The sequence below is a fragment of the Drosophila erecta genome, unplaced genomic scaffold (assembly GCF_003286155.1).
Source record: "Drosophila erecta strain 14021-0224.00,06,07 unplaced genomic scaffold, DereRS2 tig00000092-arrow-pilon, whole genome shotgun sequence".
Classification (NCBI taxonomy): Eukaryota; Metazoa; Arthropoda; class Insecta; order Diptera; family Drosophilidae; genus Drosophila; species Drosophila erecta.
Genome location: NW_020825207.1, coordinates 4,002,505 through 4,026,918, shown reverse-complemented (window position 1 = coordinate 4,026,918; position 24,414 = coordinate 4,002,505). Strand labels below are relative to the sequence as shown.

At 43.6% G+C, this 24,414-nt stretch overlaps 1 protein-coding gene across 3 annotated transcripts in view; it reads right to left on the bottom strand.

The window, feature by feature from the left end:
• LOC6547249 overlaps positions 1–24,414 on the bottom strand; it is a 44,219-nt gene that overhangs the window by 3,432 nt on the left and 16,373 nt on the right. Inside the window, exons 2-6 of one of the 3 annotated variants that reach the window (XM_001976099.3) lie at positions 23,850–23,906; positions 4,091–5,721; positions 3,322–4,032; positions 3,146–3,253; positions 48–3,082 (exon numbers count right to left, since the gene is read on the bottom strand). In XM_001976099.3, the coding sequence (XP_001976135.3) occupies positions 48–3,082; positions 3,146–3,253; positions 3,322–4,032; positions 4,091–5,721; positions 23,850–23,906 (5,542 nt within the window). Of the gene's footprint in view, positions 1–47; positions 3,083–3,145; positions 3,254–3,321; positions 4,033–4,090; positions 5,722–9,068; positions 9,355–14,981; positions 15,803–23,849; positions 23,907–24,414 lie in introns of those variants that run through there. The other 2 variants (XM_026981043.1, XM_026981044.1) reach the window with 2 other exon arrangements.

Genomic DNA, 24,414 nt, shown 5'->3' with positions numbered 1-24,414 from the left:
TTTCCAATGAGTAATCTTTGGAGTACACACAAAATGCTATAACTAACCTGAAGTTGCAATGGCTGCATGTGAATGGCCTCACATCCGTGTGGGTGCGAATATGCTTCTTGAGCATCGACGGCTTTTTGCAGCGAATTCCGCACTCGGAGCAAACATATCTTCCCCTTCCGCGGCCCCGGATATACGTGTAATCCTCATGAGACTCGTAGCCACCCACCAGGGGCTGCCCGGATGGACTTGTCTCCAACTTTTTGGCCTGCGCCTCCTCGTTCGCCTTGGCCGCCACGTTTGCCTCACTGAGAGCGGCAATCGTGACAGTGGGTGGGGTTTTATGGGGCCCCTGATAGAAGGCACTGCTGGCGGAGGACGTCGAGGGGGAGGACACGATTTGCTGCGAAGCAACTAAATTGTAACTAAGTTTTCCCGATCCAGCCATAGCGGTGGAGCTGCCATTTCCTAACATCCTTTGGCGGGAGTCATAGAGAGCCATAACTTGCTTTAGCTTGAATCCAAGTGGATGTGGCTGGTTCTCCTCGCAAACCTGCCACACGCTGTACATCGATAGCTTGTGCATTCCTGCCACATACGAAGGCTGTGGGCAGTTCACCGTACAGTAAAACATCTTTGTGCTGCATTTGAGGCCCAGATATGTGTAGGCGTGTCCGTTGAGATACAGTTGCACACAGGATTTGGACGGCCTGGGGGTCTCCGGCGAGATCAGCGGCAATGTATTAGCTGTCGGTGTAATGCCATGATGGCGTTTAGGAGTAAAAGTGCCCGGTTTTAGTGGCAAACTAGTGGGCCGCAGAAACTTGGTCTTAGCCGATGATGAGGCACTGGGCACGGGACTGGCCTCTTCTGCAGGGTTTCCGTTAGGAGTATCAACGTGCAGTGGGATTAGAGGCAACTCTTGCTGTTTCCCGGCAATAACATTTTCCAGATTAAAGTGCCGCACTTCGGGCTCAGAGGTCTTCACATTATCAGCCATGCGTAGAAAGTTAAATGGCGCTTTCTTCGGTGTCTCCTTGCTGTTCCACTGCAGAGCTTGCCGCTGGGCTGGCGTTGGTGGCTGTCGACTGAATTCGCTCGGCACATTCTGAACTCCACCGAATGGCGATAGGGCCTTCAGTTCACCGGATCCTCCTCCCAGCAGCAGAGGGCTGGGTTGCTTTCGATTTGGACTGCGACCTCGACTAGGGGGAACTGGTAACTGTAGCTGTTGAGGTGGAGGCGGCAGTAGCGGCATTGGTGTCAGACTGCCGGGTCCTGGCATTCCAGGCACATGAGGTATTGGTGTTACTGGAGTGGCTTTATCACCACCGCTCATCGGTGGCAGCGTTAGCGGATTGAAGGCAGTTATCGAATTAATGGGCGGAAATTGAAAGTGCTGCGGACCCGAGCTAATGCCGAGAAGTCCACTGCCACCGACCAGTGCCATCAGCTTGCGCTCCTTACTGGAGGTTGCTGCATCGTTGTTGACTTTGACTGAAACATCCTGGAAGCTTCCACCGGACAGCAACGGGGTTCTGATCATCTTGGGACTATTGTCCAGGTCAGGGCACTCCGAAATGGGAATCATGGTGCCGCCCGAGGAGGTGAATCTGCGCAGTCGCTCCTCCTTGGAGGACTGCAGCTCCGGCACACTATTAATGTTATTCTGATTATTAAATGAAAAGTTGAAGCTTGTCGGTTGCTGAGAGGAGGATGCAACCACCAAATCGCTAGTCTTGATGCGTTTGGCGGGCTGAGCTTCAATCACAAATTGCCGATCCTCGTGCATTTTAGTTATAACCACTGAATCCTGGGCCTTGCGTGGTGCACTTTGCTGCGCATAGTCCACTAGGGGAGTTTTTCCCAACAACGGACCGGGCGATGGCAGAGGTGCATCCACAAAGCGCAGTGCTTCAATCTGGGGGGCAGGTGCTGATGATGGAGCAGTGACTGTGGCTACAGCAGGAGCTGGTGCAGAAGCGGTTGCAGTGGGAGCTGTTACTGTTGATGTTCTCGCTGGCGTCTGCGCTGCACTAAGGCGACTTAATACCAAACTGCTCCTTTTGGTTTTCAACTGCGACCAGGCCAACTTAGCCAGAGACAACGGATTCTTCGAGTTGGCCATGTGGCTCTTCAGCTCCGGTAGACTCAACGAGATAGAGTTGGAGCGGAAGGGCGAAGATGCTGGACTCATTGGGGCACTGGAGCTCGCATCCTGGCAGTAAGTGCTGTTGTGCAGCTTCAAGTCGTCCGCACTGCGGAATTCGCTCGCACAGATGGGACACGAATAAACAGCATCATCGCCTTCGCCAATCGGCACCGCCAGTCCTCGAGCATTAAGCAGTAGGTTCTTAATTATCGAGTTATTGACTTGGGCAGGTGGTGGAGCCGTTTTGGAGCTGCTACTCGGATTGGCAGATGTCGCTGGAGTCGTTGGCACAGAGTTGTTGGACAGTGAACTGACGGGAACCGTAACCAGATTTGGTTTGGGCTTCGCTGATAAATTCAGTGGCATAACAGGCACTGCCGTCGTCGGTTGCTCAATTTTGGCCACTGGTGTTGCAGGATCCTGGCGGTATTGCATCGTTTGCATGGGCAACGGGGAGGGCGGTGGCGGAAGTTGTGGCTGCTGCTTCACAGGCGTCGTCATCACTACTCCAGGCTTATAGGCATTCCTTTTAACCACCCCATTGGGAGGTTCTAGCTGCTGCTGGGGCTGTTGGCATTCCTGTTGCTGTTGCATGTACGTATAGTAGTTCTGTTGCTCGAGCTGCTGTTGCTGCTGCTGCTGCTGTTGCTGCTGCTGTAGCTGCTGTTGCTGCTGTTGCTGTTTCTGGAAGATGGCCTGCGCCAAATTCACTTTAGTCTCGCGCTCTGGCATCTGTGCATTGGTGTTGTGACTGTTGTTTGCATGCAATGCCGACAGGTTGCTCCCGTGTTGCGAGGCACTGTTGCTGTTGGCATTGTTGAAACTGCGGGAACGACTAAGTTGCTTGGGGTATTTCTTCTGCAGCAATATCTCCTTATTTTCAACTATGGCTTCATTTTGAGAGATCAACTTGGATATGTGCTCCTGCACCTTGGCCACATTCTGCAAAGTAATGAAGTCAAATTTAGGTCTGCAGTGAAAATAAAGGTTTAGTGAAGCACTCACTACTTGCTTGCCACCACTTGAGCTGGCAAAACTGCTGAGATTGGCGGCGGGCGTGGGAGTGGCAGGTGCTGTTGCTACACTGGAAATCTGGCTATTGGCACGCACCAGCTATAGACAATGAAAATATATAGATTATAATTAATCTCCGCATTGAAAACCAACCGTTCTTAACCAACCTGTTGCGGCGGGAGACTCGGAGGTTGTTGCATTGGTGGTGGTGGCGGCTTGACCAACGGCGGGTGTTGTTGCTGCTGTTGCTGCTGCTGCAGGTGGATATGGAATTGCTGAATGGCTAATGCGTGCTGGTGAATGGCAGCCGCAGTATCTTGGTTGTAGTAGGGAGGTTGCCCCAGGTAATACACCCCGCCAGGTGGCATGGCGGCCAACAGTGATTGCTGGGCCAACAGGGATTGCTGCTGCTGCATTTGCAACTGGATCTGATGCGAGTTAATGTGGTGCTTCATCTTCATCTGTGTGCTTGGCGAAAGCGTGGGATGCGCTAGTGACGGCTGCTGCACCAGGGGAAGCTGAATGGACAACTTTTGCTGCGCAAACTGGTGTTGCTGTTGCTGCTGCTGAATCTGCAGCTGCTGCTGCTGCTGCTGCTGCAGCTCCTTACTGCTGCAGGAATACAACGAGGCATTGTGGAACTTGGGCTTATATGGCTTATAGTCAATCGACTGGCGATGCTGGGCAGTGGCCGAGTGGTGATTGTCCGCTGTGGTGGGTGGCAATGTTCCAGCAGCCGGCGAGCCAAGAGGCAGTTGCTGCAAATACGTGGGCAGCGGAGGCTGTTGGATGTATGCGCTCTTGGCCGCAGACAGCGTGGAAGGTGAGGGTGTGGGCGAATTGATTGGCTCCTCGTAAGGCGAACCAGCGCGACTCGGCTGCAATAAGTCAGGCATTAGGCAATTTTCCGACAAGAATCTCAATTATTTAACTTACCAACTCTGAGCTACTGTTGCTCAGCTCTGCATCCTGATCGGACAAACCATCGTCCGCATCGGCTGGCACTTCCAGGCCGCGAGCTCGGGCTGCATGCGATCTTGAGCGGCAATGTTTGTACAAATTACTCTTCGTCTTAAACGCAATGTCGCACGTGTTGCACGGATACGGCCGCTCGTTCGTGTGGGCCCGTATATGCTTCTCCAGCACCGAGGGCTTGGCACAGATCAGATTACAGTACGGACAAACGTATCGTCCGGACTTCTCGCATGCAGGATTTGGTGCTGCTGCTCCGCCTGGAATTCCAGGACTTCCCGTTGTTGGCTGCGTCATTTGCTGATGCTGGGCAAATGTGGCCGGTGACAGTGTGGCATTTGCTGCATGGTTGGTATTGCTGTTGCTGTTGCTGAGAGGCGTTCGCGTTCTTCCCGCCGCTTTATAGCCACTATTGCTGATAATGCTCTCCTCATGACCAATGGCATTGACATGATTGCTATTTACAAAATTGGCACTGAATTCATGTGTTGCTACTGACGGCGGCGGCGGCTGCTGCTGTTGCTGCTGCTGCTGCTGTTGCATTTGCTGGTGACTTTGCTGTTGGGTCATCAGATGATGACCGTTGGCCAGCGGCGTTGTTGGTGGTGGTGGCGGTGGTGAAAGCGAACTGTTTGAGGACAGCGATGTGGTGCGAACAGCATCGCCACTAGGTTGCAGTGCACCGCCGCCGTTCGTCGCATTCCCGCTGCCGTTCACGCTCCCGCTCTCCACCTCGGTGGTGCTGGCCAAACGTTTAAACTTCTTATGCAGATAGCGCGAAATATTTGAGCAATCCCCCAACGGAGCCTCATAGGTGGCGGGTGTGGCATTTACGGTGGTCTGCTGGCTGCTGATGATGCTCGAGTTGCTCATCGTGTTGGCCACATTAGGAGCCACTGGCTCCTGGTTGCTGCTGACTGCTGCCATCTGTTGTAGCGTCATTTTGCTATCACTTAGACTTGCTTTATCTCTACTCTTAAATTCATAACTATTCTCACTAATACTATTATCACTGTGGTGGTTGTTATTGTTATTATTATTTGTGTTGTTATTATTATTATTATTGTTGCTGATGATGTGGTTCGCACCGTCAACAGTTGGCAGCGGCACCTCGCCTAGCTTGTCTCGTGTGCTTGTGCTGCTGAGTTTGCTGCTGGTGTTGCTGTTGCCACTAGCAACATCTGTTGCTGTTGCTGTTGCTGCTGCTGTGGCTGCCGCTTTAGAGGCTGTTAATGTTGCTACTGTAGCTGTTGCAGTTACAGTTGCTGATGCCGTTGCAGTTGCCTCTGTTGCTGCTGCCAATGCAACTGCAGCAGCGATGTTGGCTTTGCTGCTTGATCTCTGAGTGACTGTGGTTGCTGTTGCAGTTTCCCGATATGTCCGCTTCTTGGTTGGCGTTGCTGCTGTTGCTGCTGTTGTGGTTGATGCTGATGCTGCTGCTGCTGCCGCTGCTGCTGTGGCACGTCGCGTGTTGTTCACTTTATTGGTCTTGTACTGTTTGCCTGCGGTTTTGTAATGCTTGGCCGTTGTGGTGGTTGCATTTTCCATATTATTATCAAATTTATTATCCTGTGACGTATTTGCAGTGGGCTCATCTATGGCAAAACGAGAAGAGAGAGAAACGAAAAAAACGCAAATTAATTCAATGTGTTTCGCATAATTTAATTTAAATGCCAATGCTAATTGATACATTCATGATAAGCCCATTTATACATTGATATTCCTGCTAGCTAATCCGGTAGAAATCAACCACATCTGGGAATTTGCAAAGCTTCGAATGCTTAAATATTAATTATCATTTAATACATGCTTCATTTTAACTTTCAGCTAATACTCGTACATGCGATATACAAATGCGATTTCCCAAGACGAGTTCCCTGCCCATATAGTACACATTTATTTCCAGCCCCATTATCAGCTCTAATTGGGGCTCAATCTTATCACCGAGAATGCCAGATACTGAGCACGCTAAATCTCTCCATGGCGATCAATCTGCCAGGTGAATCACAAGCTGGCAAATTCCTGTGCGCTATTGAAAATCAATTTCCCACTCTGTGAACGTGTCAACATCGATAAAGCACAGTGGCAAAAATATACGAATACACACCATAACATCCATAGGTATGTATATTCGCCTTGTTTCTTTTTTCTTTTTTATCAACTTTCTATTTTGAATTCCCAACTTAGCTGGGGTTCAGGCCCCACCTGCCGAAAACCAGACAGGCGACCAAAAGATACAAAAATCCAAGACAAGTGACAAGTGAAGTGTAATGACTGTTGTTGTTGGGGGCTTCCTTATCAACGCTTCTGCACACATGTGTGACAACAGTGCGTATCAGTACTATAAGGCTGGTGGCAGGCAGGTGAGATTAGCAAAGGGATTATAAAGTGTTGCCAAATGGGAAGAGTGGATACTTGGTAACTCCATTTGCTTGCATTGACTAGGGTTGCAGTTTGAAAAACATTCAATTCAACAAAATTGGTAATCTTTCGCAATTTATCTAATTTGTGTATGTGCCAGAAATCTTTAGAAAAGGGCTCACATAGACACGGTGAGCTGCTGCTATTCATGTGAGCCCCACTGTCTGCCTAGATGGTATTATATGACTCCGGCTGTCGGGTGATTAGTAAGCCGGGGCAGTTCTCAAATCACAATCGCAAACAGGCTGAACAAAAAAAGAAAAAAAGCTCACTGGCAACCGAGTTGGGTCGCGTTAATTGACTCGACTGCGACTGCGACTGTTTAGCATTCAGCGTTATTATTATACACATTATACGGCATTATGCGATCCCAGCGCCTCTCGTCGCCTTCCAATGTTTACTCAATTTGTTATCAGCACGGCTGGCTATAAGGCTTTCGATCCGTGCGACCGCACAAAAAAAGAAAAGACAAAAATTGCCCAAAAGTTCCATTGATAATGCCAAGCTCTACATACGTGTATAGAGGCGGTAAGTATTTTCGGTACGTGTGTTTGCCAGATTCATTATCAGTTATCAGTGGGGACTATCGTGCGCCTGAGTCAGAAACAGTGCCCCCGATAAGCGATCCCCATTGTAAGCCAAGTGATTGCCAATTTGCCGGAGTGCAGACGCGTTGACGTCAGTTATCCGATACGTACATACGTACATATTCGTAATCGCAAAGGTCTATCAGATTGTCAACTCATTGGGCAATTAAGTGGCATTCGCTGGCGATTAGTGGTACGGGAATCCAAATCCTAATTACATAATCACGTGTAGTAAATTCTTACATACAAATGTATGTACATATGCATGTGTATGCATTCGACTTATTAATAAAACAAGTGAGTGGGTCAATTACAAGGCGCCAACTGCGCCACAATTGAAATATGTGTGTGGCGATTACAAGGAATGTGTTATTTCTTGCTAGAAAAACAAACGCAGAGCAGAATGAGCATTTTGACTAAATAAGCAGAACAAAGTTGAATATAACAAAACGCACAGCTTTGAAGGCAAGATTTAGGTACAGTCCATAATCGGTATTTCGAAATAATATTTACATTTTTGTTCATACACAGCGTCGCATGGAAACTACTGAAGTTCAACTGTACATAATCACGGAGCAAACTGTAAACTACATTATACGGCAGAAACTGGCGAAACTAATGCCATCAACAGTCACGACAATACAATAAAGTCAAGCGGTTATAAAGAAGATAAGCTAATCAAAAGTAGGCGCTTATAAAATGAAAGCAATTAAAATACAAGAAGACTCAAGAATACCCAATGTGCAAATAAGATGTGCAAAGTGCACATGTGACGTTTAAAGATCGTTTAGCTTACACCGTTTAGTTCATTGCTAGCCACGTTTGTACGTATGTAAGTCCATTTGGCCATAGTCGTCAAAATCAATACGACGTTTTCTTTATCACGAACTTTTGTTTAACGATCGGTGGGGTTCTAATTACGCCTGTTTGCCAGCATTTTGAGGCGTGAAAACGGCAAGTGAACGCGAAACACTTGGGAACGTATTTCAATACATAAACTGCAACTGCATTTGCATTGGCATTTTCATTTGCATGCACATTTTTATTGAGCCAGGCGAAATACAATTGCCCCTGTGCAAAGTGCAATAAATAAGGCGCCTCGGCAAATAATCGAATAGGGCTCGGTACACTGTTACAAACTGTTCAGGCTGAATGCAATCCACAAATCAAATTGAATAAAAACACACTTTGGCCCACAGTTCCACGCCAAACATCATGAATGTATAAAATCTATTAATCACAATATGTGCGTGCATTATATATTTAATCATATTCATATTTGTTCAGAGTTTGTTTTTCTAATCATGCGAAAAGTGCTGGCATTAACATTGTTATTGTTTCTGTGTAGAAAAGCCCGTTCTGTCAACTGATAAAGTGGCTGTTCATATTGAGCACACGCTATCTCGCCTACGTCACAAGTGCAATTCGCGATTGATTGACTGAGTGACTGCCTGAATTCGAATTCGAAATTATAATGAAACCAAAAAAGCGAAAATACAAAAACACACCCACAGCAGCAGCGCAGCGAAATAATGAAGAATAAATAACAAAATCAACGAGGTGCGGCAACGGCGCCACAAAGTCCACACATCTGTCTGACGGTCAGTCTGTCAGTCCATCAGTGCGTCAATCTGGCATTCGGTCATTCGCTCAATCCGCGCGATGACGACTACGTCATCGCAGTGCAAAAAGCACTAAGCACTCGCCCACTTGGCAATTGTTTATAATTTATTAGCAAGCAGCGTTTTACACCGATTGAGCAGAGCGAACAAAAAATGCACATGTGCATATATGTGCATACGTATGTATGTATGTATGTACAATATAATACGTCAAAAATTCGCGGAAAAGATTCCGAAATTCCAGCGAACGGCGAAATGCGAAATGGCCGACAAAAACGACGAAAACGGCACAAACGGTAAAGAGGAACATACCCAAGTTTAATTGTGACCACACGCATTTCTTCGCCTATACCGCTCATTTGCATTGTTGCTGGTGTTATTGCTGTTGTTGTTGGTCGTTGGCGAAGCGCAACAATTGGAAGTGCACGGCGAGAAAAATCTGGCGGCGCGAATAGCAAGAAATCGAAAAGGCGACAATCGACAATCGACGACAACCGACGCGCCTGAAACATTTAAGGCAACTAGACGAGGCGACCAGCGAAATTCATTCAGAGTGTGCTCAGCGTGTGTGCTTGTGTGTGGTGTGTGTGTGCGAAAAGAAAACGAAGAAGCGACCGAACGGGGCAAAAACAACAACTCAGAAGCCCAAAGCCGCACTAGTCGACTAGAATGTACCCTTGAAACTGCAGTAAAATGATATTCTTACTACATATGTACGCAGATTAAAAGATTTTGCTTTCTGCGATTTTGAAATCTGCATACGAATTATTTAAAAAGTTTAGAAAAGGTTTACTTGTAGGAAAGTTTAGGCAGAAAAGTGGTCATGCTAAAACTGAAAGCGGTTCCCAAAATATTCAATACTAGCTCTAATAGATCCCCTAGTTTTTAATATTTGGAATTGAAAATACATATATACTTATTTAAAGTAATATAGGTGGAAAAAAATTCTTGATAAATTTTATAATTGTTATTAAATTAAGAATTTCTTTCGAAATACCTTTTTTACAGAAATGCAATATACCCATGTATGTATGTATGTACTCGGGTACTGAGTGTTAAAGGGGCGCGACGTCAGCGCATGCAGCGCAAAAAAAGTACAATAATCAAATAATTGCGGCAGCTTCGTCGTCGCCCCCCGCACACTCACACGCACACACACACACACACCCATGTGCTCTCAATCTCCTCACACACATTCGCAATTGTCAATCAAATGTAAGCACAGGGTCGCCACTTCTTTTTGTTCAGCTTTTGATTTTGCGGGAGCCACTGAGAAATGATCAAATCAAGCAAAAATTAAGACTCAAGAAAATATAAAAAAAAATTAAACAACAACAGGTGACGCGAAGTCCATACGAAGCGAAATGAAATGAAACGAAACGAGTCGAAATGAAAGACTGTCGCCAGCCAGTCAGACATTGCTTATGTGTTTGCAGTTGTTGTTATTTCCCCCTATTGTTGATTACGTACCCCACACACACACACTCTCACACAAGTGCGCTCCGTAAAACACGCGCACGCACACAAACAAACGAACCCATCGTCGACCACATTCCCCCGCACAAATATGCGAAATTTTGCTGACTAAGGAAGGTCTGGGGAGCACCAGGCAGCAAAAAAAATAAAAGCAGCAAAAAGCAAAAAGAGGCTAAAAAGCACAGCGCGATAACAACAATAGCGTTTAAAACGTAGAAGCACAAAACGAAGCAACGGAAAAAGTGATAATAAAATAATAATTGCTACAGCGCACACCGATCGCGCGCTAGAGAGGGAGAGAGAGAAAGAGAGCAGGCCAGAGTTGCCATATTAGCTTTGGCTGAGCGAGAGAGAAACCCCATTAGCAACCCCCACTCCCATCCCCAATACACTTATTCAGCACGATCTGCCCATCTGTGTTTCACCTTTACTTTTTTTATAGCTAAACTTTTTTGCTGTAACTCATTTAGGACAATCGTACGTCATTTAGGACATGGAATGTCATTTAAGCAGCCAGTCTGGTTTTGTAAAATCTAAACGCTATAAATAATAAATAATATTCAGCTATTATTTATCAAACGCCTTTCCTTAATTACATGCAGGTATTCTTAGCTTTTTATTTAGATCTAGCTTTTTTTCGAAGGCAGCAGCGCTGTTTGCCATGTGGCGACGAAGCCCCACAACCAGAGCCACTGCTCCCCCGCTCCCGCTCCCAGCCTCTGGCGGTTCGCTCGCGAACATGACTAAGCCAAACAACTTGACAACACTGTCGGGGAATTGTTGCTGCTTTTGAGTCAATTCATAAGAAACGAGGAAACCCGCCGCCATATCGTTGTTGCTGCCGTATTTATTTACGTACATACATGTGCCTGTGTACATATGTATATGTATGCGAGTGTGCTGGTCTGTTGGCATGAGCATGAATCAAGTTAAAAATTTTAATAATTTTGCCCGATGTTGTGGCTGAAAACGAGTTTAGCTTGTTGAGCTTGAATGTGTGTGTGTGTAGAGTGTATTTCAGTGCGGCTACTTGTTTGCTTCAGTCTTCTTCTTCTCCCTAGTCGACGTCTTTTTCTTCTTCTTGCTCCAGCTTGGACACTACCATAATATTTTACACTCATGCACACACACGCACACACAGACGCACACAAAGGCGAACAGAAGAGCTTGATAAGCGCTTTGGAAATGGAAATTGTATGGTGAGGGGCAAGGGTAGGCGGCTGTGACGTACCCGTGTCTCACTGTTATTGTTGTTGTCCACTCAGCCGTGCTGAAGTGTTATAGGAAATCAAATTAAGGCGATTAAAGAGCGAGTGCATGCGCTCTCGTACGAAAAGAGAGAAAGAGATCGCTCTTGACAGAAGATAGAAGATGACTACTTAAGTGGGGGCATTCACGAAGGTTGATACCCTAACTATATCTAAACCTAACATTAACATATACGATTGTTGCGGTTTATTTTTTAGACCAAAACATATTTCAGTATTATACGCTTTCTAAGTATAGGGAAGTCTTTAAAATGTATTTACAAACAAAAGTTTATACTTTTTATACCCGAAAAATGTTGAAATTTCCTCGTTCGCACTTCCTCTAGCTGAGTAACGGATATCTGATAGTAGGGAAACACGACTATAGCTTCCATTCTTATTTTACTTCTATAATACATTAATTTAACTATCTGTACTGTATTTGGATGCTAACTTAAGCCCCCAGGGAGCCCCTTGTCAACCCATAGTGTCCAAGAACTGATAAGGCCGGGACAAAGACTTCTTGCCTTTGAGCAGAACTTTGCCATTTGCTGATAAGTTTGAGTGCGATTCGAGCCAAGTCGGTAAACAGTTTCATTTATTTATTTTTTAAGGGGTTTCCAGTTCAGAATATTGATATAAACAAGCACAGTGCCAAACAAACGGCTGATATATTATTGGGAATTGCGAAAACAATTCTCGAAAGTGCTCTGACGTCGGTCCGCTTGACTAATCTTGGAATAGATATAGATTTTGGGGGCTTATCAACCGACTGGGCGTTGGGTTCTTTTGTGGGAAGTGAAAGGTCAAGGTACGCTTAGGAAAATTGGTAAATAGATTAGACATTTCGATGGAATATTTGTTGGGTCTATAGCGTCTTTGCAGGAGATCCATTTCGTTTATCTCTCGGCAAATGAGTAAGCAATATATTAAGCGATTTGCCGTACACAACTAAATTCTTGGCATATTATACACTTTTCACATTAGCACGGAAATTCCCAAATTTTCGTTGACGTCAGCAGAGAAAATTTGTAAAATTTCCCGAGAGTAAATTTCGTTTCGTACTGAAATGTTTTTCGATTGCCAAGGTCCCTGGGCTTACATGTGAAAATCTGTACAAAGAAAATTGATTTTTGGCACAGCGAACCATTTTATCTTTATAGATTTATATTATGCGGCAGCAGTTTTCATAAATTTTGACTTAAATAAGGCGTTGAATTTTGGAAAAATCTGTTCTTTTTTAATATAGTATTAATTGAAGTGCTTAAAGCAAAAGCTTAAACACTAAGGCTTTCTGTAAAACGAAAATGATTAAATTTTTCAAATAAGTAGACATATATTTTCACATATTATTATGATTATTGCTTGCGGTAGCGATAATCGTAAATATAAACTGAGTTCAAAGTAAATATCGAATTATTTCCTTCTCCTCAATGCGAAATTGTGTATGAAAAGCCTTTAAAATATAGGAATTCGTGGTCAAAAAGTGTTAAATAATTGCCAGGCCAACAATTTTTTTGTTTACACACAAAGCGAAACAGCAGAAGATCAAGAATAGCAGACAGAAATCGTTCGATAATTTGTGTTTATTTTTATTTTCCACTGTCTTTGACTTTTGACTTTGCTTTGCTGGCTGATAGAATGTGATTTTCTCGATTTTCTTGATTTTCATGATTTTCAATTTTGTTTTGGTGCCGCCGCCTCGCTAGAAAAGTATTTTTAAATGCTCCAACTACGTAAGACGACATTCAAGTGTTTTATTTTAGACAGTAGACGGTATAAAGCCAACTAGTCGGCTATATATACACACATTGGCGTCTATATATCTGCATAAATATTTTTAGTTGCCTCTATTGGCCTTTTGAGTTAGCACATTTTTCTGTTAAATATTATCTATTTGTAGTTTGCTTTATGACAGCCAAATGGAAATCTCGAATCACTTCGATTGTGCAATTTGGGCGCAGCCCATAACGATCATAATTCAATTTCGCCCCCTATCAAATGAATCTTGAAAAATTCTTGATATTTCAAACTTTATGGCGCCGTAAAAGAAAAAGTTCACATTATTTTAGCTCACTGTGTCACGTTATGCTTTGTATTTCGGGGGCTAATTGAATTAAAATGCTTATAAATACTTTTGCTCCATCAAAGGCCACCAAAACAAACGATTTAAGAAAGAAATCTCCAAATCGTGCATTCGAGCGCAAACAAAAATGTTTCCCAGCACCAGCCAAGCCATCTAAATAATTTTTCACAAATTGTGTGCGTTGTTCTTTCTTGAAATTTAGTGCTTCTTTTTGGTTTTTTTTTTTCTGCTTGTCTTGACGTTTTGGCATTTGAAGGACGGAAATACGTTGGCGGCGTTGTGAGTTTTTGCATATTAGCAAAAAGTGAGAAAAAGAAATAGCCATAAATACGCCAATTTTGATAAATTCAAAGCGCTTACGTAGGCAATTCAGGGGGCTATGCGAATGATTCGTTTCAATTCAATGCGAGTCGATTTGATTCGAATCCAATCGAAACGAGCCGATGAAATGTATGCACAGGCATGCGCATTGGGCGTGAAAAAAAAAATGGTAACAGATTTCCAGACTCGGACCCAAAGTATCTGTATCTGTGTCCGTATCCGTATCTGTGACTGTGAGTGCGGAGTATCTGTTGCTCTGCAGCTCTGTTGTCAAGGTCATGACTGCTCTTTAGGGGTTGCCCCGTCGATAAACATGTGTCGTCATTCCCCAGGCGGCGGCAGGGCATTCCTCAAAACTCACAAGCGGCACACAGGCAAAGGCGGAACGTATTATAACTGTTGCATGTTTAATTGTTCGCAAAACACTTGAGAGCAGTCCTAAGACCCTGAGATATGTGTACAGTGAAACTCCGCCATGGCAACCAAGACTACTGTGCTACGAATTTGAGACATTAACTGAAGATTGTTTTTGAGGATTTTTTGTAGGATTCTTTAAATTTGTTTCTAAATATGGTTAAATGCTTAATATACATATGTACATAAAAAGCTCCCAATTGTTCTTCTCTAGTTTTGGTTTCTTCCCATAGACTCTGTGGCATATTTTGTAAAGATTTCAGAGAGAAAATCTGTTGCAGCTTGCAACACACATTGGTGCTGTGCCAGAAGTTTCCACTGTGGCAGCAGGAATACATAGCGATTTCGTCTGAACGCCCCGTGGTGCAGTCTTAAGTGGATTTCCACCTTAAGTTGCATTAGTATCGATGTTGTTGCTGCGCACGTTGCACATGCACAGTAGATGTGGTTGTTGTTGCCGCTGGCGTGTCAATGACGTTGCAAGCCTTTTGTTTGTCTTTCTACCTAGCCAGGTATCCTGGCGCCGGCTTAATTTACGAAAAAGGTAAAGGTAAACGGCAGGTAAAACGCCTCAAAGTAGTTCAAGTCCAATCAGCGTGCTCTCCCGCTCCCTCACGCACACCAACCGAGAGACACCTTTACCCACACCACACCACACCAATGCAGAGATTATCCACTCACCCGCACACGTTGCTGTTCTTGTTGCTGTACAAACTAACACTAATCTGAGAGATATTGCGGCCCGGCCGCGGGGTTGCCCAGATTTGAAGTGTTGTTTTTGTGTTGCTTCTCCTTCGGTATTGTATTCTCTAGAGGGGCGGGGGAGGTGGGGGGATCGCTCTATTGACTTTTGTTTATTTTGAATTTTCACAGTTTTTCTTGGAATTCCTTCCACACTCGCTTACTCACTCGCACGCACTTACTCATTCGCTCTCTCTCTCTTTTCCATTTCCTTCACTTTTTAAGAGAGATACTTTGAAATTTGCACTTTGATTCCGTGTGTGGTTTTCGTTATACTATTTTCGCTTTTGCACCGCTGCTAATTAGCATATTATGACATTCATTCCGCTGTAACCTCTTCCTCTTCGTTTCTCTTGCTGTGCACTCTTTGGCGCGCTATGATCTAATTCGATTAATATAAAACTTGTTGTGGCGGCTGCACTCGCACTTCTCGCCCACACACACTATTATATACATACAAACACACAAGTATGCTGGGGACAAACACACGCGCGTATGTTCCGTTCTTTTGTGGTTTCTTTTCTGCCTTTTGTTTATGTTGTGCGCTGCGTTGTTGTTTATTCCGACTTGTTCGAATTCATTGCACCGCCGAAACGAAATAGCCACGCCGCACCGAACGAGCGAACAACCACACCGAACGACGAAAGATCGAAGAATGGCGGGCCTCGACTGTTTTTTTTTCGCCGCCGACGCCGGCAGCGACGCGGGCAGCGCAGCAGGCAGTCACGCTTAACCCTTGGGCGACCGAAAGTGTAGATTTTCGACGAGCTGCATAAGGCAGGTGCCCACTCTTCCTTGATCCTCATCTTAAAGTTCTAACTCGATTAACATGGCTTATATATTTTTGAAATTTTCTAAATAATCGATTGCCATAAAGTTTAGTTTTCATAAGGAAAATGTTTTACATTTACATATGTACATATTTCAGATGCAGATTAGATGTTGCTTCGTTCAAACTCCAGTTTTATTATCAAAGGTACAATGATAAGTTATCAACACCATAGAAATCCCTATTATCATTAATATAATCTTTATGACGTTGTCAGGGGATAAAATATAAATTTTTAGCAGTGCCTTTTCTATATAAATGTTAGGTCAAAGATAAATGACTTTGTAATCATAATAGCACCATTCCACAGTCATTTGGCATTAGGAAATACAAGGAAAAAATACGCCTATTACATATAAACATTGTTATTATATTTTACCACATATGTATAAAGGCTGTACACCTTCAAGGGTTAATAGAACCGATCAACTGTTTCTCTCAATCAAACGTCACAGTGTGGGCAAATATTTGTGGATCAGTTGGCGCACTGCACCCAAAATCACAATTTATTATAGCCATTAGGTATTTATGCTCGATGGCAAGCATATGGTTTTCCGTTTACATTATTCCGTTGCATCATTCAACGGTTGGTTAACTTACCCCACAATGCCTGAACCGCCCCTGGGCGAATGATTAACAATAACCGGCAAGAACAAGAACAACAAAGAGAGAAACAGAACACAACAAGAACAACAAGTGAACTGGCGTCGCCAAGTCGTCGGCGTCACTCTGCCTATGCCTGTGTGTGTGAGTGAGCGCGACTGTTGCGTCTGTAGTGTTCTGAGGGCCTGCCATCTCTTTCCGGCAAACGTGATTTTCGCGCGCCAGCAGACATATGGCGCTGTTGCGCTCTCTTTCCACGAAATGAGCAAAATCACTTTCCTCCTCCTTCTGTCCTGCTGCTTCTTCTTGCAACACCCTGTACTCGCAAGGTATGCTCAGTTCCTATTCGTTAATCCATATCCATACGATAAATATTGTGCAAAATATGATATAAGCTCAATGTGATATTAAAATAAAACCAAAATTATTCGAAATTGGTGATAATAGAAAAGGTAATAATGAAGAGATTAGAACAAAGATGTTCATATGTTGTTTCAGTAGTATGGACTTATCAGGGGGTATTTGCTGGTCGACTGCACCTGAAATACTATTCTTTCTCGTTTCTGTTGTACTTCGCTGCGTATTTTTCTGCCGCGAGGGAAGCCCGCCCGCAAAATGTGCTATTGTTATTGTTGCTCTAGCTTTTGTTAAATAAAACCTAAAAAGCAAAAAAAGAACAGAAAAAAAAGAAGAGCGCCGCGTTCTTGGCTTATTAGATCAATTGGTTTTGCACTTTTTGCCTCCGTACTGTTGCGCTGCCTATTTGTTGAGTTTATTTATACAATTTATATTCTATTTCCCCGCTCTGCGCATTTTTAAGCGTACAGTTTTTGTTTGCTAATTTATAGTGGACTATTGTTTTTGGGTTGGGCAATTGCAAAACGCGAGTTTCCAAATTGATTTTGACTCATTAGGTGTTCAATTAATTCAATAACAGCATTGAATTTGGAGTAGTTTGAATAATAATGTCTGATATATGTACAATAAAACAAAGTGTACAAAATATTAATTTTAAATTTGTATTATTTTAAGCCCCCCACATATAATAATTGTTTTAAATGTATAATAAAAAAGGTAATTTACATATAGCGCAGCCATTAAACTGTTAACAAAATCAGTTCGTTATGGATATGAATTTGTGGCAGCCGTAAAAGCGTTTCATAAATCACTTTCCCCTTTCCCACAGCCATTAAAAAACCATCTACGATAAGGACATTGAATTGGCCAAAGAGCTTGACGACAACAATGGTATCAGCGACATCGAAAGTCCCCCGAAGTCTAAAACTTTCTGTGCCAAATCGAACGGAAGCGATTCGATAAGAACTATCACACAAGCGCTCTCAATATGGAAAATCCATCATATGTACATATACATACATATGTACATATGTATATGTATTTCATTCCGTAGGAATAGTTTTCGATGTGTGCCCAGATGTACATTTATTTGGACAGTTGACGTACGATAACGCTCAGCACTTGGTCGCCGATGATATCACGAAGAAAGGTAAACAATCTAATCAATAAACACAATCAAGCGAGGACGAGTGGTACGCACTCATCTATTAGAGCAACACGTATGTACATGCAAACATACATATGTACATACATACGTATACACGTAGACAAGTCTGCATACGCGTGGAAATGTACACGGAAAGAAATTTGTCATCGATTCCGGCAAGCTTCACTTCATCCTGTGACATCAGAATTATATTTTGAAACATCACGAAATGGTTTCTACATCGTGCAATTAAATTTTGATAAGATTATGATGTTTTTGATAGTGGCAATAAATAAACTGATCTGCCCAGGAAATCAATTTAATTCAGTTTTCACAGTTTCCACTACGCCCTTTTCGGTAGCATGTTGTTATACATATAAATAGTGTAATACTATGGTAATGACTTGCCTTGTATCTAAAGTGTTTCTAGGTGCATGCATTCGGTATCCGTATCTGTGGAATAGCAATTGTTGGTACTCGTGGTCGAACTCGTACGATTAATCGAACAGGCGACGCTGCCGCATGCACGCGACGATTGATTACAGCAATAAAAAGTCTATCGCATCGATTGATTTAAAAATATAAACCCACACACACTCGCACACACTCAGTCACTCGAAGCCATCCCAAATGATCGGCAATTGGGCTGCACGGCAACAATTAACCGGGCATCTGTGTCGGTGTATCTGTGTCTGTGCGAGCGGCTCGGTGCATCTGTGCTAGTGGCAAGTATCTGCGAGTCTGGCGCAAACATAAATAGGCACAAGTGGCCGGCCCCAAAAGTGCAGCGCAGGCAACAGTACCAAACCAACAAGAACAACAACAACCAGCGTACGTCGCCCCCGATGGATTCTTACTCATTCACGCATTGGGTAATCGATACACTCGCAGCAGACACACATGGAGAAACGCTGCTCAGCCGCCAAATGAAACCATTAAGCGCAACATAAAGCAGTTCACGTCGGGGGAAGTCGGAGGAAGTCGGGGCCCCTCGTGGGGTCAAGGGGGTGCGGAGGGGCATGTGGAGAGCGGCTGGGGCGACGCTGGAAACATTGCAACCAGAAGCTACGATCGCCAGTGCCGCCAAAGTGGCGACAGTGGCGACACAGGCAGAAAAATTGGTGTACTTCAGATACAAATATTTCAGATACATGTATTTGTATATAGTACATATATTGTAGTTGAATCTAAAGCAGCTATTTGGACATAGGTACAAACATAGATACAGATTTATGTAAGTGTTTAAAGTAGCTACTTGGGCTTAGTTGATAAGTACAAAGATACATATTTAACTAAGTGTCTAAAGTGACTATTTGGATCTTGGTGATCCTACTAAAATCAGGTTATATTCCAAATAGCACAGGGTTTTCTCTCAGTGCACCATTGGCTCCAAACTCCGACGCAGACAGACAACGCAAACAATCAGAGAGCTGGCCAGCAGCAACAACAGCAACAACAGCAACCACAGCAACAACACGGGGCGACGTGATCATGTCTGGCCCGTTCAGCAGTTCAGCCGTTCCCGTTCCCGTTCAGCCGTTCAGCAAATGTTGGCGACGTCGTCGTCGCCGCTCGGCGGCTCCAACTTTGTTATTATTACCGCTCGTGCACATGCCCCCAACTGCCCACGATTCGATGTTGCCGCTCCGCAGTCCGCGGAGCAAACTGGTTTGACCATTCACTTGAACCGCTTTTGGGAGTCGCCAACCGGAGGAGGAGGCTCCTCCACACGTTGGTGAGGCTTAGGGGAGTTCCAGGTGGGGGGAGGGGGTGTGTGTGCGGTTGTCTTCGTCATCGACATTAAACGTAATCAATAGAGCGAACTTCTTTAATTGAGCATCGGTAACATGCGAGAGACAAAAGCGAAGCGACAATCAAAACTAATTGAATGCACAGTGCAAAAAAAGAGCAATTTTGAGATAAACGATGCAGAATTGATTGGCACTGGGTTTGGGTAAGCTCACGGAGAGAAATATTCTGAATATTTCTGAATCTATCTAGAACTATCTATCCAAGAGGCAGTAATATTTTTATAAAAATTACACTTGTTTTCTCAGTTTTTTGTAAGAACTATTTATAGCAAGCTGAAACTTTTCAGAGTTCAAGTACAATAATGTTGCATGTACATTAGGTTTGCCCAGTTGTTGCTGTGCAGCATTAATAAGTAGCTTATCCTAAAACGATTTCCGTTCCACATATAATTGCACGGCACCAACGAGCAGCCAAATTACACATTGCATAGTTATGGGCGTTATCGATTTTGGAAGCCGCTTAAACCCAATGCCAAGTTGATCAAACTGGGCTGCAAAAGCCAGCCAGACCATTTGCGTCCATATGGGGTAGCCACTACTATCCGGTTGCCATGGGGAAGCTCCGGGTGGAGCACTTCGTTGCCGGATTGGGAGTGCCCCAACATTACGAGTAATGCTTCCGTCGATCGACGGAGTTCCCATTTATCAAGGAGTGCCTATTAATAATTATTAAAGAACATGCACTAATTATTTTTATAAGAACTACTACTGCTTACTTATCAAGAGGTTCAGTAACATTATAAGGGAATGGGTTTATAGTCTATAAATATCTCTTCAGTTTCGTTCGAGAACTGGAATTAATACAATGTTAGTCCAAAAAAATATATTAATAAATCATTTACAGTAATCTACCGCAATTGAATGGAAAACAACTCATTCACCGTGTTTATGTGAAACACACTATCAAATCATCTAAAATAATCGACAGCAAATTAAGAAACCATTTGATGGACGTTATATAGAACACGGCACTATCAGGAGATAAGCGTATAGTTTTTCTGTAAATTCAGTGCTGATTTCCAAGAACATCATCCATGGGGTTCGATCAGCACTATCAGTACGTGGCCTTTCCATAGAAAGGCTATCGCATTGGATCCACAGTTTCTTAGTCAGACTGCCTGGTGGTGATGGTGTTGGTAATAGTGGATCCAATTCGATTTGAAAATGACTGAATGCGTCAGCACTGAATAAATAAACGCGGACGCCCAGACCTTAGTCAACTGCCAACTACAAGTTTTCGACGTTATGTGTACATACTTGTGTCTACATATATACATAGTGGGCCCAAACAGAACTGACCGCGTGGAGCTTTCGGTGTTTGGAGCCGCTTAACTTGGCCATTATACGATTGTCGATTGCTCATTTGTTGACACGCAACACTGGCTTTTGGCCGTTGGCAGTCAGCTGAAAACTGGGTGTGAGTAACACATTGCCGGCTGAGGTGGAATAATCAGCGAAAACAGCCGCCCAGTGCGGATTTCAGCTATTTTAGTTTATTTGCCCAACCTCAACTATCCAATAACAACAATCAGAAAAGCCCCAGAGGGCTGCAAACTATGAATCAAGTGGAATTTACATAGTGAGTTGTACTCAGGCGCAATTAAGAAAACACGTTGCTTTTCTATTCCCAGCTGAAGAAGTGGCAAGAAATTAAGATACATTCTTGTTATAGTTAGAATAACTATCTTGAGCCATTCAAAATCTCATCTTAAGCGAACAATGTAGACACGATAGAATAATAAATCAAACAAATTTGTAACACAATGCTTTTCGAAATAGAAACGCCGCTTTAATATTGACCTCTTCAAGTAGCGAGGTATATAAACCATTTGGCCTTTAGCCCACAATTCTTAGGGTACTTTAAATTCGTTAGCCGCCGTTTTACAAGTTTGTGTACCCAAGTCGAGAGTCGATGCCTCTGGTTGCTGCTGCCGCAGTTGCTCCGGCTGATTGGGAATCGCCAGTTTGGCGACTGCTTGCACAGATACAGATAGAGATACACACTCTCGGGGGCCCGGAGATACAAACACAGATACTTCTGTGCACATTCTTCGGCACGACGCTTGTCGGCGTACTTGTAGCGTCTATAAAATCGCTTTATATTAAGCACCGAGAGCAGTAAATAAAACGCAAAATGCGGCGATCGCAGACGAGTGACGCCAACGAAAATATGCCGTGGAATGTTCAGATCTCCGAGACTCACTGATTGTCGCCCATACGCATATACACATGTATGTATCTGTAGATCTGCATTTGAATCTGCTGCTGAATCTGAATCGGATTTTCTTGGCAGTAAGTGCTTGGGCTGTTGGGCTTGTTTGCCATTCCGTTTGCTGTTGGCCACATCATGGCCGCATATTTGCATACGCCAGCAGCTGTTTATAGTTTCACATGTCGGCTAATTGAATCGGTTACCTATGCGTTTCTACATTTACGCTTTTCCGCTGGCCCAGACAACACCGAGACAGCTTAATCACTTGCGTCAATGGATTTGCTAGCTGCTTACCTGGCCGGAACGAAATAGTTGGAACAATAACACAATATGGCCAGATCAGACGGAATGGCATCATTATGTCCCGGGCACCAGAATTTCCCGGGTAAAACCCATAAAATCATCAATAGACCCTGCCAGCAAAGGGATATAATCGTGGCTTACTTGGCCACTTGACTTGACGCACTTAAGCCGGCGCTAGGCCAATAGCAAAAGGTCCTAAATCCCCTACAGGTCAGACTTCTTGGCTGGCTGCAATTAAAAATGGCATGGCAGCAAATTCAAATGACACCCATCCACAGGTCAGGTAGTGCTAGATGACCTAGGATACTTCTGGCGAAAATCCTTGCCACGTTTCTCCTCACACAAATGTATCTTTGATCTCGTAAATGGGATACAATTGTTATGGTGTTTCTAAGACACTTAAAATTTGCTTAGCTGTTTAGCCAGGTTTCTCAAATCAATTAATCTATAAATATAATTGTATTTCTATTTACATTAAGAAGCCTTTTGTTGCCGAATGGTTAGCGTTTTTTTAAGATACTTTGAGTTCGTTTTCTCTATACTTTGAGTTCGTTTTCTTAAAGATACTTTGAGTTCGTTTTCTTGAAGATACTTTGAGTTCATTTTGGGAACTGGATAGCTAAAGTTCTGGCCAGTGCATTAACACTATCGCAGTGATATCTTTATTATTGGCATCTACGTCACGTTTGGGCTTATCGAAATGAAAGTGAAATGCGGCTGACTTTGGCAAAGTATCTATAATCGCATAATCTTCTCCGATACGCTACGCTTGCACACACACAGTAAGGTGCTCAGATACAGTATTGTTGCCGATTTGTATATACAGTTGTATATACCACAAGTATCGGCGTACAAACTCGGTCGTGAATCACGCCATTTGGCCTTATCAGCCGAGCGCTCATCGGCTCTATTTCATTACTTCATGCCTATGTACAGGGCACGCACTTTATCAATATTGCTAAGCGCACTCGCTTGTGTATCTGTGAGATTGCTTTGTGCTTGGCATCCATAACAACTGTATTAAACGCCATTCGACATGAGCGGAAACCCATCTGCTTTACCCGCTCCGAGCAGCCCATAGATAACCATTACTTTTCCCCCTTTTTTTCCAAGGAAAGGAAACCCTATTGATACCCGTAGACCCCTGAAGGTCATTCCCATACCTACGGGAATATTTCTCTATCGTAGATGTTATAGATTCGATTGAAAACTACGAGTATAGTGTGCCATTGGTTATAAACTGCGATAGCTGGCAAGCGATGGCCAGCGTTTCCTGATTCATTGTAAATAAATTGATTGAGTTATCAGGCCAAAAGCTAAACAGGGAAAAGATTTGTTCTATACCTTTGGGAGTGGAAAAAACTAAATTGAAAATTAACGCGGAGATATGCGGTTGAACAGAATTTATATGTGGTCAGTCCCAATTATGAGTCATGGTGATGAGACATAATTTTAAAATCAAACAAACCAAAGTCTTTTACTGATTTAGAATATGTTTGAACTAGGAATGGGTATTTCCTAGTCTTTAAGTGATTTTTACACTCACCCTTAGGTTTTTCTCGCACCGATTCCAAAGCACTCTTGCGTGAATTCACCGTAGATTCTGCAAATAAGAAATGTAAAATATAAGAAAATATTCGCAAAAGTTTTCTACGTCTAAAATGTACACGTTTTCAAGTGCAATTTCAATGCTAAATCTTAGACAAAGCTCGCCCACAAAATTGCCGCTGGCATTTCACTTGGTGACGTCAAAAAAGAAGGCGAGGAAAATACCAATACCAAGCAGTGGGGGAAAATCGACAAGGAGGAAAGCACATCTGACACACAGATACACATTTATACACTTCGTAGTCAATAAAGTATTCAAATGGCGTGAGGGGAAAAACCGAGAAGAAGCAGACCCAACTGTTGCCAATTTCCAGGGGGCAAGAAAAAGGAAAATCCGAACTGGCGGCAGACGGAGGCCATCAAACCAAGCTGAAAATCCATTTCATTTACCAGCCAAAATGTTTACCAGCCAATTCGGTTGCGCTCTCTTTTGCTAATTTTAAAATAGACACACGCTTTGTGGGAGAATTTCTATCTGCGCGTACCGATATAATTTGAAATAT